This window comes from Penicillium antarcticum (assembly GCF_028974205.1).
Source record: "Penicillium antarcticum strain IBT 31339 chromosome Unknown utg000009l_segment0_segment0, whole genome shotgun sequence".
NCBI classification, from domain to species: Eukaryota; Fungi; Ascomycota; class Eurotiomycetes; order Eurotiales; family Aspergillaceae; genus Penicillium; species Penicillium antarcticum.
Genome location: NW_026695307.1, coordinates 1,998,665 through 2,012,040, shown reverse-complemented (window position 1 = coordinate 2,012,040; position 13,376 = coordinate 1,998,665). Strand labels below are relative to the sequence as shown.

At 50.7% G+C, this 13,376-nt stretch overlaps 6 protein-coding genes across 6 annotated transcripts; 1 reads left to right on the top strand and 5 right to left on the bottom strand.

Moving 5' to 3' along the window:
• Positions 1–15: 15 nt before the first annotated feature.
• Positions 16–1,719, bottom strand: N7508_009120 (2-(3-amino-3-carboxypropyl)histidine synthase subunit 1/2; the record flags this gene model as incomplete). The annotated part of the gene is made up of 1 exon (XM_058467183.1): positions 16–1,719. The coding sequence occupies one exon, from the start codon at positions 1,717–1,719 to the stop codon at positions 16–18; it is 1,704 nt and encodes a 567-aa protein (XP_058315029.1).
• Positions 1,720–1,952: 233 nt separating this feature from the next.
• N7508_009119 (maleylacetate reductase) lies at positions 1,953–3,085 on the bottom strand (the record flags this gene model as incomplete). Its single annotated transcript, XM_058467182.1, has 2 exons — positions 1,953–2,500; positions 2,560–3,085. 2 exons carry the CDS (start codon positions 3,083–3,085, stop codon positions 1,953–1,955), a joined length of 1,074 nt encoding a protein of 357 aa, XP_058315028.1.
• Positions 3,086–3,564: 479 nt separating this feature from the next.
• N7508_009118 (WD40 repeat domain-containing protein) lies at positions 3,565–4,857 on the bottom strand (the record flags this gene model as incomplete). The annotated part of the gene is made up of 2 exons (XM_058467181.1): positions 3,565–4,432; positions 4,499–4,857. The coding sequence occupies 2 exons, from the start codon at positions 4,855–4,857 to the stop codon at positions 3,565–3,567; spliced, it is 1,227 nt and encodes a 408-aa protein (XP_058315027.1).
• A 390-nt stretch (positions 4,858–5,247) lies between these two features.
• Positions 5,248–6,731, bottom strand: N7508_009117 (glycoside hydrolase family 7 protein; the record flags this gene model as incomplete). Its single annotated transcript, XM_058467180.1, has 3 exons — positions 5,248–6,009; positions 6,076–6,459; positions 6,516–6,731. 3 exons carry the CDS (start codon positions 6,729–6,731, stop codon positions 5,248–5,250), a joined length of 1,362 nt encoding a protein of 453 aa, XP_058315026.1.
• A 2,601-nt stretch (positions 6,732–9,332) lies between these two features.
• N7508_009116 (uncharacterized protein) lies at positions 9,333–10,604 on the top strand (the record flags this gene model as incomplete). The annotated part of the gene is made up of 2 exons (XM_058467179.1): positions 9,333–9,739; positions 9,791–10,604. 2 exons carry the CDS (start codon positions 9,333–9,335, stop codon positions 10,602–10,604), a joined length of 1,221 nt encoding a protein of 406 aa, XP_058315025.1.
• A 134-nt stretch (positions 10,605–10,738) lies between these two features.
• On the bottom strand, positions 10,739–11,040 carry N7508_009115 (uncharacterized protein; the record flags this gene model as incomplete). Its single annotated transcript, XM_058467178.1, has 2 exons — positions 10,739–10,955; positions 11,012–11,040. 2 exons carry the CDS (start codon positions 11,038–11,040, stop codon positions 10,739–10,741), a joined length of 246 nt encoding a protein of 81 aa, XP_058315024.1.
• Positions 11,041–13,376: the final 2,336 nt, after the last annotated feature.

The window sequence follows — 13,376 nt, the reverse complement described above, 5'->3', positions numbered from 1 at the left end:
CTATTGCAAATGGTCTTAATGTTTGCTGGTTGCGTCGCCTACAGTGTAGCCCCTGGCGATGCCCTTGCGCCCTTCCTTGACCAGGGTGCTGTCATCCTCCTCATCCTCGTCATATCGGATGTCAAAGTCACTGCCCAGACCCTTCCATGTCCGCTGTGAGCGCAGGTACTCTGCACCAGGTGATACGGCACCGCCAATCATGGCTAAGTCACCTTTAGCCCGTCGGGCCAGCGCCCTAGCAGCGGATGGCCCACTGGTAGATGATCCATCAAGCTGGGAAGCGCGGGGAGCGGGATCCCGCATCGGACGCGAATGTGAGACGTATCGTCCAGTGCGCAGGTCAAATTCGGGCGGTGCCGATTCGGGTTCTGACATGTCATCTTCTTCAGACATGGCACCATTGGATGTCTCCTTGCTGGTTCCATTGGCCTCCGCAGCTGGTTGGTCAAGAACCGCCTGGAAGTCACTCTGCCACGCGCCTGTCCACACGCGATCCTCGTCGTCTTGCAAAGCCAGTTCTAACTCAAATGGAGTAATGACTGGCTTCCAGAAATCCTTGCTGTCCACAAGCGAGCTTTCCCAGCAGCCAATGACAACCCAGCCGCCAATTTCACTGAAATTGGCTACCTTGGCAGCATTCAATTTGCCAACGACAAACATGTAGCTCTTCTTGCCTGCCTTGTCAATGCGCTCCTTGACGTGCTCCACAATGTGCAAGTAGTTCTTCACACTTAAAGTGTTGATAAGGATACCCCAAATTGGCACCGTAGTCAACGAGGTCAGAGTTGCATAACGTCGTCGGAGAGCTGCAGCAGTAGAAGCAGGCAATGGTTTGACATTCTCACCACCCAAGTTGTCCGTAGGGTAGATATGAATTGCAGCCACCCGAGACGCAAGTGTCATCATGAGGGCAGTTGGCGGATCAGAGATATGAAACAATTGCCAATCAGCCAGAGTCTCAGGCGACTCCAGGACTGAACGGGGGACCGTACGATTGGGAATTGCCGATGAAGGCTCATGCATAATCTCAGTTGCATATAGGTCGCTGTATCCCTCTTCCACCAGCCGAGTATACACCGTCTGAACATGATCCGCATAGGTGACATCAGCTGCAATGACTACCTTCGTCGTCGGATCAGGATATGTCGCCTTGAACGCTCGCACTACAGGCTCTAGCGGAAGAGCTTTATGCGTGAAGACGTAGATGACAGGCAGCCGCGCAGTAGGCGATAAGCATGATCTTCCGTAGTGGACAACCACATCTGCATCTACATGCTCAGCGGCCACCTCGTCGACACAGCAAGTTCCATAAGAAGTATCCGCCAAGATAGTCAACCGAGGCGCAATTTTTCCTGTCTTGTCTTCCCCCATTTGAAGCTGAGAGACCGAGTGGGCCAGGTCATCGCCGTTGCTGGCTTCGGTCTGGTTCGCAGGCTCGATGCCGTTGGCGTTGGTCACTTCCTCGCGCTCCAGGCCCCTGCTGAGTAGTTGGAAAACCCGCGGGGCATCAGGAAGCATATCATCAGGAAACTGAAGAGCGATGCGCTTATAGCGCGCTTGCCGGATCTCCTTCAATGTGCGCTCGATATCGTAGGTAATGGAGAGTTCATCGTCCGACACTCGAGTCGTAGGGTCTCGCGAGACTACCGGCTTCGTTTCTTCGAGAATGCGGTCATCGGGAGTCGAAAGCACCGGCGCTGCCTCCATTTCAGAACCCATTTTGGTGGAGGTGATGGTGGTGTGATGTGGGAAATAAGAAGCCAAAAATTTTGGAGAAAAAAAGATTTCCCCCACTTCCCCCCGCCATCGATAACAAAATACGAAATCGCCTATTGGATCATAAGTTGCGCAAAGGATTTACAACATCATATAAGATGGAAAATAAATGAATTAAGCCTGCAAATTGCAGATACTTATATATTTCATCATTTGCTATTCAAACCGTAGCATATCTACAGATCAGCCCGAGCCGGTTCACCCGCCCAAACCCTACGCAGCAATTCACGAATAGGCGCATGCTCAATCGGACGAGGGTTCCAGTAAGCATTGGAAAGCGCAATATCAGCCGCCTTATCAATATCCTCCTCCTTCATTCCGAAGTCCTTCACGCCACGCTTGACATTAAGCTTAGTCAAGAGCACATTCAAACCGTGGATAGCGTCGCCATTGCTTTCCGGGAGAACGTCGGCAAGCTGCTTCATGGCCTCGGGAATTTTAGGCGCATTGTAAGAGATGGCATGCGGCAGGACAGCGGTGTGGGTCTCGGCATGAGGGAGATTGAAGCTGCCGCCGAGGGTGTGACACAGCTTGTGGTGGATGGACATGCCAACGCTGCCCAGGCATGTTCCGCAGAGCCAGGCGCCGTAAAGAGCCTTTGATCGGGCGGATTTTGAGGTTGGGTTCTCGACGATCTCTGGCAGGGATGATGCGAGTGCTCGTGTGCCTTCCAGTGCCATCATGGTGATGATTGGGTTGGTGTTGCGAGCGTAGAGAGCCTCAACTATAGGATTCCATTAGACATGTATTCTTTGTAATTCAATGAATCTGTGATGTACGGACCAGCATGAGCAATGGCATTGACACCACTGGTGGCACTCATAGCCGCCGGCAGAGTCATTGTCAAGTCGACATCATAAATGACAGTCCCAGGCAAAATCTTAGGATCAGAGCGAGTCTTCTTCAATCCATCGGCAGTTTCGCCGAGAATGGGGGTCATCTCACTACCGGCATAAGTTGTCGGAATGCAGATGTGAGGCAGTCCAGTACGAATACTAATCGCCTTTCCAAGACCGATGGTACTTCCACCTCCAATGGAGATGACGGAGTCAGCTCCCTGTGCCTTGGCATATTCGAGAGCCTTTTCGGTGACATTGGTAGGTGTGTGCATGGTGGCCTCACTGAAGATACCAGCGACTTGGCCCTTGAGCACATCCTTGACGGTTTCCGCCTGGCCGAGCTGATGGGGCGTCGACAGCACCAGCGGGGCCTTTACCTGCAGGCGGGCGATCTCATCGGGGAGTTTCTGTAGTGTGCCGCTGCCGAAGACGACACGGCCGGGGTTGGGGTTGTAGTCGAAGGCGTCCATTTTGTGTTTGGCATATTCTAGGGCGAGACCTGGGATCTTATAGTCCCCCACACCCCACAAGAAGCGTCATCCGTGGGTGGGTCTGCCGGCAGTTGCATACTGTTGATTCTCCGAGCCATTGCACTTTTGTAGGTTTTCTTTTTACTTGTACTGCATTTAAATTGCCCACGTTCGCACGCAATTCGTACTTACTTTGAGTATCACTCGTTTCTTGCACGAGGGGTGGATGTATGAACTCAACAATGTGCGGAAATACCCCCGTCATCTTAGTTCAGCATGAATAAGCCCTTAGAGATCATCCGTGAACGGATATACGGCCCAATGGGTATAAATTTCCCCTCATTATCAAAATCTAGTGGAATGTGTTAATGATTTGTATTCTTTCAATTGCTTAATCCCAACACCGACGCTATGTACACTTTTCTGCTCGGGGTGAATTCTGCAGAAAATGGGTATCAGATAATAAAGATCCGGAGGCATTAGTCCAGATCGTGGAAGGCCATGACATGCTGTCCACCACTCATGTCCTTGCCCTTGCCCTTCTTGCGCTTCTTGCGATCCTTTGGTTCCTGCGGCTGCTCCTCGGCCTCGCTGTCTGAGTTCTCATCACTGTCGTCCGAATCTATCATGTGCTTATCTCCAGCACCAGCGCCCGCATCCCCAGTATCATGCCAGACCTTGACAACTTGACCACCACCAGAGACCAGACGGCCCTCGACATCAAAGCCCAAGCCTACAACGCCCTCGATCTCATCGTGCACAACCTCGGAGACGACCTTGTTAGGTCCGATGCGCACGAACTTCACTTGTCCGTTGCTCAAACCGGCTGCGACAAGCTTGCCCTTGCCCAAGAAGTCGGGTGCGACGGCCATAGTCTCAATTGAATCGCCGCCCTCATTGTCGCGGTGGACACGGATCCGCTCGTCTTGGTCATCCCATGCGCCTTTCTCCCACAATGTCATGATACCACTAGCTCCACCAACGATCACCTTTTGACCACGGCTGGTTCCGCTAGAGGGCAGTCCACCCATATAGACAGAACTGATCAATTCCTCTTCCTGGTCTTCACTGCGCACCATCACACCTCTCCGGAGGTCGGTCACAGCCAAAGTAGTGCCACCAGTGGTGACCCACTGCTTGCTGAATCCAGAAGTGCTAGTATCAGAGGCCGGCAGGGGAGTCAATGAGGCGACATAGTCGTCGTGAGGGTGGTGCGACTGTTCGGGCTTCGCGGAGACCTTCGAGTACGGGACACGGAGATCGTAGAGGTGCAGCGCACTAGAGTCAGTGGCGAGAAGAAGGGTCTGAGGAGAAAGAGCATGGACAATAGTCGGGCAATCCACTGATCTATATACAAAAAAGCCAGTAGGTTAGCTAACGCAAATCACTCAATCGTAGAAAGAGCTCCCATACCCGTCCTTCTCATAAGGAATAACAATTTTATTTTCGACCTGACCAGTCTCTGTCTTTGCGGCCTTCACAATGCCGTCTGTGCCAGCTGAATAGAGTGTCTGGCCATCTGTGCTGAATCCCAGAGTGCGGCAGCTACCCTTGTGACGTCTAGTTTTCCACATAGTGTCAATGTGGCCCTTACCATTACGGGCAGACGCGTTAGAAGCCGCATCATCTTCCTCATCAGAGTCTTCGGAAGGCAATCGGAAGGTCTGAACGTGGCCTGAAGCAAGACCAACAGAGACCACCGGTTCCTCGGGGTGGATCGCCTGAGAGAACAGGTCCGAGGGGAGCGGAAGCGTGCAGACCGTGTCGAACATGGCTGCAGACTGGCAAATCAAGTCGAAAGGGAATGGCCGAAAAGCTCTTGTGAGCACAGACACAATGTAATTTTGAATTGGCTTTAGAACGGTGAATGGAAAAGCTGAAGCTTGGAGCCGGTCGTTTTTTTTCTGCCCGGCCGAGAATCAACCGTCACCGCCTTTTCTACGTGAATGACATCAAAAAACAATCAAGACTTGATTCGCACTGTCACTAGCAAAGACACATGAAATACTCTCTATAGATGACTTTGACACAGACTCAATATATACCACGTCTTATGGCTTCATCCTGGGCAATTGCAGATCCTGGCTCTAAGACGAGCATGCTGAGCCTCGCCTTCCAAGTATAGCCAGTCAACAGCTGAATTGCCCGGTCTCTTTTCAAATTTACGAAGAGTAAGTGGAGCCAATGGGGCCAAGCTTGATGTTGGAGTAAGTCACGGAAGCCGAAGCAGAGTTAGACTCGACATCGGTAGGGGCACCAGAATCAGCACCGCAACTTCCGCGAGCAACACCAGGGTCAGTAGCAGTAGCCGTGGTGGGGTAGTTGCTGTCCAACCAGAGCATGTTGGAGTTGTGGTCATCCCACAAGCTCATAACGAGAACCATACCCTGCTCCAAGCCCTTGCTCATACCAGACATACCGCCGTGCTGGGTGAAGATGTCCTCGTCGCCGAAGGCAGTCTTCTGGGCTGTGCAGAAATCGGTGGTGATGGAGTTTCCGGAGACGCCGCTGACATCGGAGGCTGAGTTAGCGATGACCTTGCCGTTCTGGACGTAGAGACGCTTGATCTCCTTGAGGGTTCCGGAGTCGGTGCCATCGTCGGTGATGAATTGAGTTACGACAGTCATCTTGGAGTTGGTGTCGACGATCTTGCCGGGTCCGTAGAAGCTCTCGTTGCCCATGCGGTAGGGGTTGAAGTCACATCCATCAGGGTCGCACGTGCCGGCGTAGCGGCTGGAAGAGTAGGTTCCTCCGCAGTCGTCACCCTCGCACATGGTCTGGCCGGCAGCATCGCAAGGGTGGGGAGTCACAGCGGTGGAAATCTTGTTGGCTTCCCAGATGTCCATCTCGTTGCAGCAGGATCCGTGGCCGCCAATACCGGCATTTTTGTCGTTCTCGGAAGGCTCCCAGCTCTCGACGTTGCCCTGTTTTATACATCAGCCATTTTTTTCTTGTGCGGCCATCAGGCTTTGTTCGTTATAAAGACTAACCTGGCCATTGATGAACTTCAAGTCACGAGGGCACTGAGAATCACAGTAGCCGGTTCCGTACTTGGCACCAGCCTTGTTACCGTCATACTTGGCGAGACCACCGTCAGCATCCATGGAAACGAAGTACAAAGCTCCATTAAGTCCACAGGGGAGACCGGAGGTGTCCACATCGAAAGTGAACTCCTGATTGAGCAGCTTGAACATCTGGTAGGTGCTGTCATCCTCCATCAGGAACATACGAGAACCGATGTTGGCACCAGTGACGAATTTCAAAGTCAGGGCGTTGCCGTCAGTAGTGGCGCCGTAGGTGCCTTCGTAGTCGGCACCATCGACAGCACAGTTAGTAGCGCAAGTCTCATCATCCGGGCACAGAGTTGCATCGAACTATCACCGAGTCAGCCTCTCAATTCAATAACCATCTTACTAGGGGCCAATCTCACCTCGTTGCCAGTGTAGCAGTTGGTTGAACCATCGACAGAGTGAGTCCAACGCCAGTTGGCATCAATGACAACAGAACCGGACTGGTCAGTGCAGCTGCCAGCGGCAGTACACTTCTGCCAGGTGAGAGAAGGGTGAGTCTCGGTGGTCAATGTGCCAGCCTGCTGGGCACGGACAGCCGCCGCCAGGGCGGAGAAAAGGAGGGCACGTTGGTACATTCTTGCGAAGGAAAAGAGAATGGATTGCAATGTATCGATGACTTGTGTTCTGGCCTGCAGTTGAAGAACAAGAAACACGGGGTTGTCTAAGGATTTTTATATCTCTCTTCCCCTGAGGCTTGCTCTCGGTTAGATTGCCATGCAAGACTTTACCAGGGTCTTTCGGTATATCATGACCGGCGTAGCGGATCGCAAGACCGTATCTGAACTGGCATAGACGACAAAGCTAACCCATCTGTTGTCGATATTCCATACTAGGCGACCTCCGGTGTCGTATATTGATTCGGAAGTGGACCCGGCGCCGAATAAGGATGGCAAAGATCATCGTCGGACAGGTTTCGATGTCTCATCACAATTCTGGCCGAAAGTGGATGAGCAGAGTTTCAACATCTGTAAACACGGAGATCGACCCGATCCAGTTCTGTCCGTTGATGTTCGTAGATGCAATTCCAGGAATAGTAGCTGCAGATTAACGCTCTGTCGATGGTCCTATAGATCGCCGGTCAATTTCATTGAGAACCAATGTTTTCTGAAAGTGATTTGGTGATGAAATTTAACTATGCCCTGAAGCATCATGAGGCACCTTGTGGGGGTTGAGTCGCCAAGAGCGCCGCTAGATTGGAGTCGCCGCCATGGCGCTCATTTACTTCATATCAAACCGCCAAAATACCAAGTGTAAGCCATTTAATCTGCGAGGCGTCAAGCCAAAGCCCGGAGGAATCTTCTGCAGACCCTTTCGGGTATAGGGCGTTTCAGACCGAAACCACGCCCCTCCCCGGTAATATTGGGGTCAACGGACAGCACAGAGAGAAAATCCTTCAATAAGAGGACGACTGCTTAGCGCCCAGGAGTTATTGGATATCTCGATCTGTCTCTCTCCTGATGCAACGAGACATTCAACTACATCTAGTTCGTAGAACCCAGAGATATTCCGAAGCATCATCTAAGAACCGATTACATTGTGAACAGCTCATAGACTTCCATCAGAAAGACTCAGCTCCCTATTAGTGTCAACGTTATGAAGACTATGGAAACTAAGCAAGATAAACTACAATTCCCACGCAGATAGGTGGTTCGTAATTCTAGGACATTTCCGAGATCGGAATGGAAGAGACGTTTAGCACAAGAGAGTACACCATGGTCTCACTTGTGGAGAGATGGTTCTTCATTGGCTAAATAACCCAACTTGAAGCATCTAGGGTTAAAGAAAGTAAAATGAAGGACAGACACACTGAGTCTTGGCTAGTACTGTCGATCGCACGCCGGGTTCCACCACTGGAAACTTCTTTCTGAATGACTTCTTGAAATGTCTGACTATTATAGCCTAAATTAGGCACGCTATCACAAATTATGCTCGATTCAGAGTGGTATGTGTCCTGTTTTGCAAAGAAAGACTATAAGCGGGTACATATGCACCCTCTAAGGTCTCGATAGGGCAAAACTTTGGCTATTTGCCCGGATAATATTAGGGGGCGGCAGTGGCGAAAATAAACGGGTTGTTTTTGTCCCCACGCTGAGATCTTGTGTATCTGGCAAGAGTTGACACTGGCTTGTGGGGATATACCCGTCAACCGAATATAAATCTCAGCCACTCTCGGTACATGGCCAAGTCCTACATCTTACAAAGCCAAATTCTTTACTATATAGGCCAACTTCAAAAGTACATTTACCGGTCCTTGATGCTTCACACTTCCAACATATCGCACACGGAGAAATCGGAAGAAAGTCTTGTACATGGTTACATCGCGCTGGGCTCGATCACTTTCTGCGTATGCTATCAGGCTCCATTGCCAGGTTTGACACGGTATTCTTCACCGTCAGTATATATGCCAAGTTGACTAGCTAATCATTTAGAGGTCAATGTACCTCGGATGAAGGGGTCTTTTGCGAGTGGGCGGGTTTCCTCGGAGATACGGAGCCGTACTGAAGTGACAAGAGTGTTGTATTTTACGACCAGGCAGTAGTAAATGGGCTATTATACAAATTATTGACTGAAATATTGAAATAAAATATCGATTCCTTCCTGTTGAGATGAAGTGTTTAATGCCAGTTCAGGTTGCTTTACTCAATGGTTACTTCAGAAAGAAGGGTACGCTTCCATGTTTGCGCAAAGCATATACCAGTGTTTAAGATCACAGAATTCCTTGCGTTCGCCAGTGAGATACATATATTTGTCTCTCGTCACCCAGGAAGCATATCCAAGAATCTTGCTCATTGGGGTTTCACGTCTGTTTAATAGACTAGCAACGCGAGAATTTATATTTGCTTTGAGTCCATCTCCGTCAACTGATTATACGCATACTCCGGATCATCTCACAAAGCAAGAAGAACCAGAGAAATGGAGTGTTGACTTCATGTACTTGAGGTGTCTTATCTGCTATCTAATCTCCTATCAGGCACATGGCGTCAGCGCGAGCCTCGGTCCTTCCTCTCCCCAACACATTCACCGCACCTACTCTGCTCCGTCTACTTGACTTAGATTGTCTCCTACCCTCGAGTCTCGGTATTCAATCAAGTAGGGCTTTCCTGTTACTGTAATAGCTTGCAACAAACACCCGCCCTATCGCAGTTGTTCCAGGGGTAACCTCCCGCAGCGCAACCATGGCCCTATACAGCCAAACCGTGGATTTCCTCTCCGAGTCCTTCTCGAACCACAAGACCCAGATTCCCTTGCTAGCAGTGACAGGTGCTTCATTCACCCTGGGTCTTTTTGCTCGGTCTCTTCTTTCTGGAGGCGGAGAACGTCCGACTATCCTTCCGTCTCCTCGATCGGCACTGCTGCCTGGCATTTCGGAGGCCGAGAATCGCCAACTTCCGCTCCCGACTGATGTCCTCCCTGGTGCGCGTGATGTAGCAAGTCCATATGGCTCTATCCGAGTATATGAATTTGGCCCGGAAGATGGTGCCAAGGTGCTGTTAGTGCACGGTATCACCACGCCGTGCATTGCGCTAGGTGGATTGGCCCATGCGCTGGTCGATCGGGGATGTCGCGTAATGCTCTTTGACCTGTATGTGATTAATCGAATTGTCTCTAATTGATGCTAATTCAAACAAACCAGGTTTGGTCGAGGATATTCCGACTGTCCCGCAGATCTTCCTCAAGACAACCGTCTCTTCACAACACAAATCCTGCTCGCTCTGACCTCTTCGCCTATTTCTTGGACAGGTGCCGAGTCTGGTAGATTCTGCCTTACAGGGTACTCCCTGGGAGGCGGTATTGCCGCCGCTTTTGCAGCCTATTTCCCTCAGCTCATCTCATCATTGGTATTACTCGCTCCTGCAGGCTTGGTCCGTGATTCGCAAGTCAGTCTCCAGAGCCGTCTCCTATATGAGCGTGGCTTCATGCCTGAGAATGTGCTAGGGTACTTGGTTGGTCGTCGACTGCGGGCTGGGCCCCTAGTCACCCCCAAGCCCAAGAACCATAAACTCAATGCCTCGGATGCGCTCACTGAGGAGTTGCCTTCACAGAATGCTGCTGAGATTCAGCTCTTGTCTCGCAAATACCCCCACATCAACGTCCCTGCTGCTGTGGCGTGGCAGGTGAATAACCATGGAGGGTTTGTCCACGCGTTCATGTCAAGTATGCGTCATGGCCCAATTCTGAGACAACGCCAATGGAACACATGGACGCGTCTTGGCGAATATCTTACCGTACAGAACAGTGTCTCTAGTGGCGAGGATAAAAGACCATCTGACAACAAGGTTCACATTCTGTGCGGCAACAATGATGCAATCATTGTCAAGAGCGAGCTTGTTCCAGACGCCACAGCTGCCTTGGGTGGAAATGCCGTTTTCAAATTCTATGAGGCCGGACACGAATTCCCCAGTACCAAGTATGAAGAGGTTGCCAGTTACATTTTTGAATTACTGTGAGCTGGAGCCATCTGGAATGCTCCCGATCTTGAAGTTTGGTGATTGTCCACGTTCATTGATGTCTCCTTCCATATATTTGATAGATATACACATAGATGCTGCTCAATTTATACATTTCTTTCTCCTTTCACTTGTCATCGTCCGGTATACAAGACTGCGTCCATGGCATTGAGTTGGCTGGATATCCCGTTGAGGTGTGCTGATCTGTCTCCAATACGGGCACTGGCAAAATATGGCCCTTCGGATGCTGGTGCTCGTGCAAACCGGTCGACACTGTTCCGGTTGTTTCCTGGGACTTGACTGATGTTTGCACTGCTGACGGCGGCGGCTGTGGAGGTGCCGTTGGTAATACTGTAAATAACTGTTAATCGTCTGGCTCCTTGGTTTGGGTCCCACAAGGAACTCACTTTGAGGCTTTTGGCTCTGGGATAGACATGATGTGTGATTGGATATGATCGTTTGGAGATCGAATGGCTTTACAGACTGTTGAAGGTGCCCAACAGAACTCTGAGAAGTTGGCAGGCAATGAGACGGGGCCAGCAATCGAAGGCGATGTCGAGGAAGTAGTGTGGTGTTCGAGAGCGATGTATGCCTTTGATTGGGATTGTGATTTCTTGATTGAAGCTGACTGGATGTCCTGAGAACAATGAGGCCATAGATGAGCAGGAGCTCTCCTATATATACACTGCAGGTCTGAGACCATGTATGGAGACGGCATGCCTTCGCGGGCAGACACGCGAGCTTCAGCAGTTTGCATCGTGGCCCACATGGACCGGAGAAGCTAAACGAAAGTAGGAATGAAGGAAGGATCTTCGGTTCGCATCTACTCCAGATCCACTTGCCATGGGCCTGTGACGGCATGTCGACCCTTGGCCCCAACTTTTAAGGCCAAGGTGTAGTCCGCATGAACCATGGCAAGCGGGTCTGGAATTCCTGATGTGGATAAGTCCGAGATCTCCATAGTCAAACGCACATACCCGTTCGGCCCATCTATGTGAAACAGGCGACAAGCCCGCTGCTATTGGCCCGGCTGCAGGAAGCTGGGGCTAGGGGGCAGGTACCAGCTGCATAAGGATGACTTCGTCCCTGCGATATGATAAAAATAAATAAAAAAGGGCATTATTCCTTAGCACATGGTCTACCATATGTTTCAGGTGAGGGAGTAACCGAATTGGGTATATGTGCCGTGGAATGAAGCGAGGGGGTGCGTTTGCGTTAAAAAGCAAATGCAGTTCTGCAAACGGATCTTTAACGGGATTATCAAACAAGGGCAAGATCATGATCTTCATAGAAGAAGACTAAAACGTCATGTTTAGGGCCTAGAACCTGGTGAAACGACCAAGCCTTAAGTTAAGACCGTCAATCATCTTGGCGGCAACGGCGCTTCACAAGGTCCGGCATTCTCGCGTGGAACTCGAAACAGAGCTCAAGGGTGAAACAATGTCGCGTGGTCGATCACATGGAGCTTCATGCGCTGGCCCAGGGGCTTAGCTCTATGTTCAAAGGATCTCATAGGTCCGAAAGGCCAAGACCGCGTAAAAGCTAACGATGCTGCATTCCCCGGGCCACGCGCGACTGCAGCATGCTATCTTCTTTTGCCGTTCTTGATATCATCCTTGCAGATCTTTTTGCGAGTTAAGGCTAGGCCGGAACTCTCGGCATACGATCATAATGATGGTGACATCCATACCAGCCACGTCTCAAGCCCTACGAGTCAATTTGCACAGCCATAATGCCAGCCGCCAGAATGCCAGGACCCTGCACTAGAAAAGTTAAGATCGCTAACACGCAAGCGCCTTGTTTCAGAGTGCTTCAAATGTCTATCTCGCAGCGCGCCTGAGAAGGGGGCACGTGGATTGCCCTGTTGAGGTTGAGTATGATGAGTCTAGATACTCAGCAGTCCCAGCGAGGAAGACATCAGCATCTGAATTACGGGGGCGCTACGTAGTGGCACTTGGGTCCTTCTGGTTTTGCCAAGGCAAAGGGCTCAAGCCTCAAAGGCGCTTGTTGACGAGAGCTAACAGGTGAGCTTGGGCCTGTGGCTCAAGAGCACCAAGACCACTACCGGATGCCCTAGGCTTCAACCCGAAATTAAGCATCCACTACGACGGGGGCATCTTTGGAAATCCGACAGCTTTCCGCTTGGCGTGGCTTACGGACCGTAAAGTGTAGTGGACCGTACCGCGTGCCCTACCGAAATATGCGTGTCTGTACGAGGTATGCAAGCAGCTATTTTATTAATATCTGTATAGATCGACCCCTGACCCCCTGCGCCAGCCACAGAAGCCATATGGGAGCCGCTGTTTCAGATATTAAGGTTGCTTTTCCCACGCGTGTCCAAAGTCTCATTCCAGTCTTGTTACGCGAGCTATGTTTAATGATGTGGGCCCTTGTTATGCAAGGCACGCCTGGTCCGAGCTGTAGAATTCCAACAACCTTATCTCCACTAAATGCGTCGATCCCTTATTCGCCCTTAGGGCTAGGTAGAAGCTGAGCAACCCCGAGGTTGTCTCAGGTGAGGCATTTATGCTAATGTGCATGCTCATGTTCATGGTGAGGTTCGATTGTACCCTAACCCCCGCAATGATCCTCGACTAGTCAACTAGTGTCTTTTTTTAGTAAATCGTTTTTTCAATTATTGAATTATTCACATCTAGCCCCTGGACCTTACAGAAAACTCAATGGGTCATCTAATCTCCCCTTGGCTATACCTATCACAAACGCAAAGCTTTTAGACCCCAAAATCAAATGTTCCAAGGGGCTCGTCTCCAA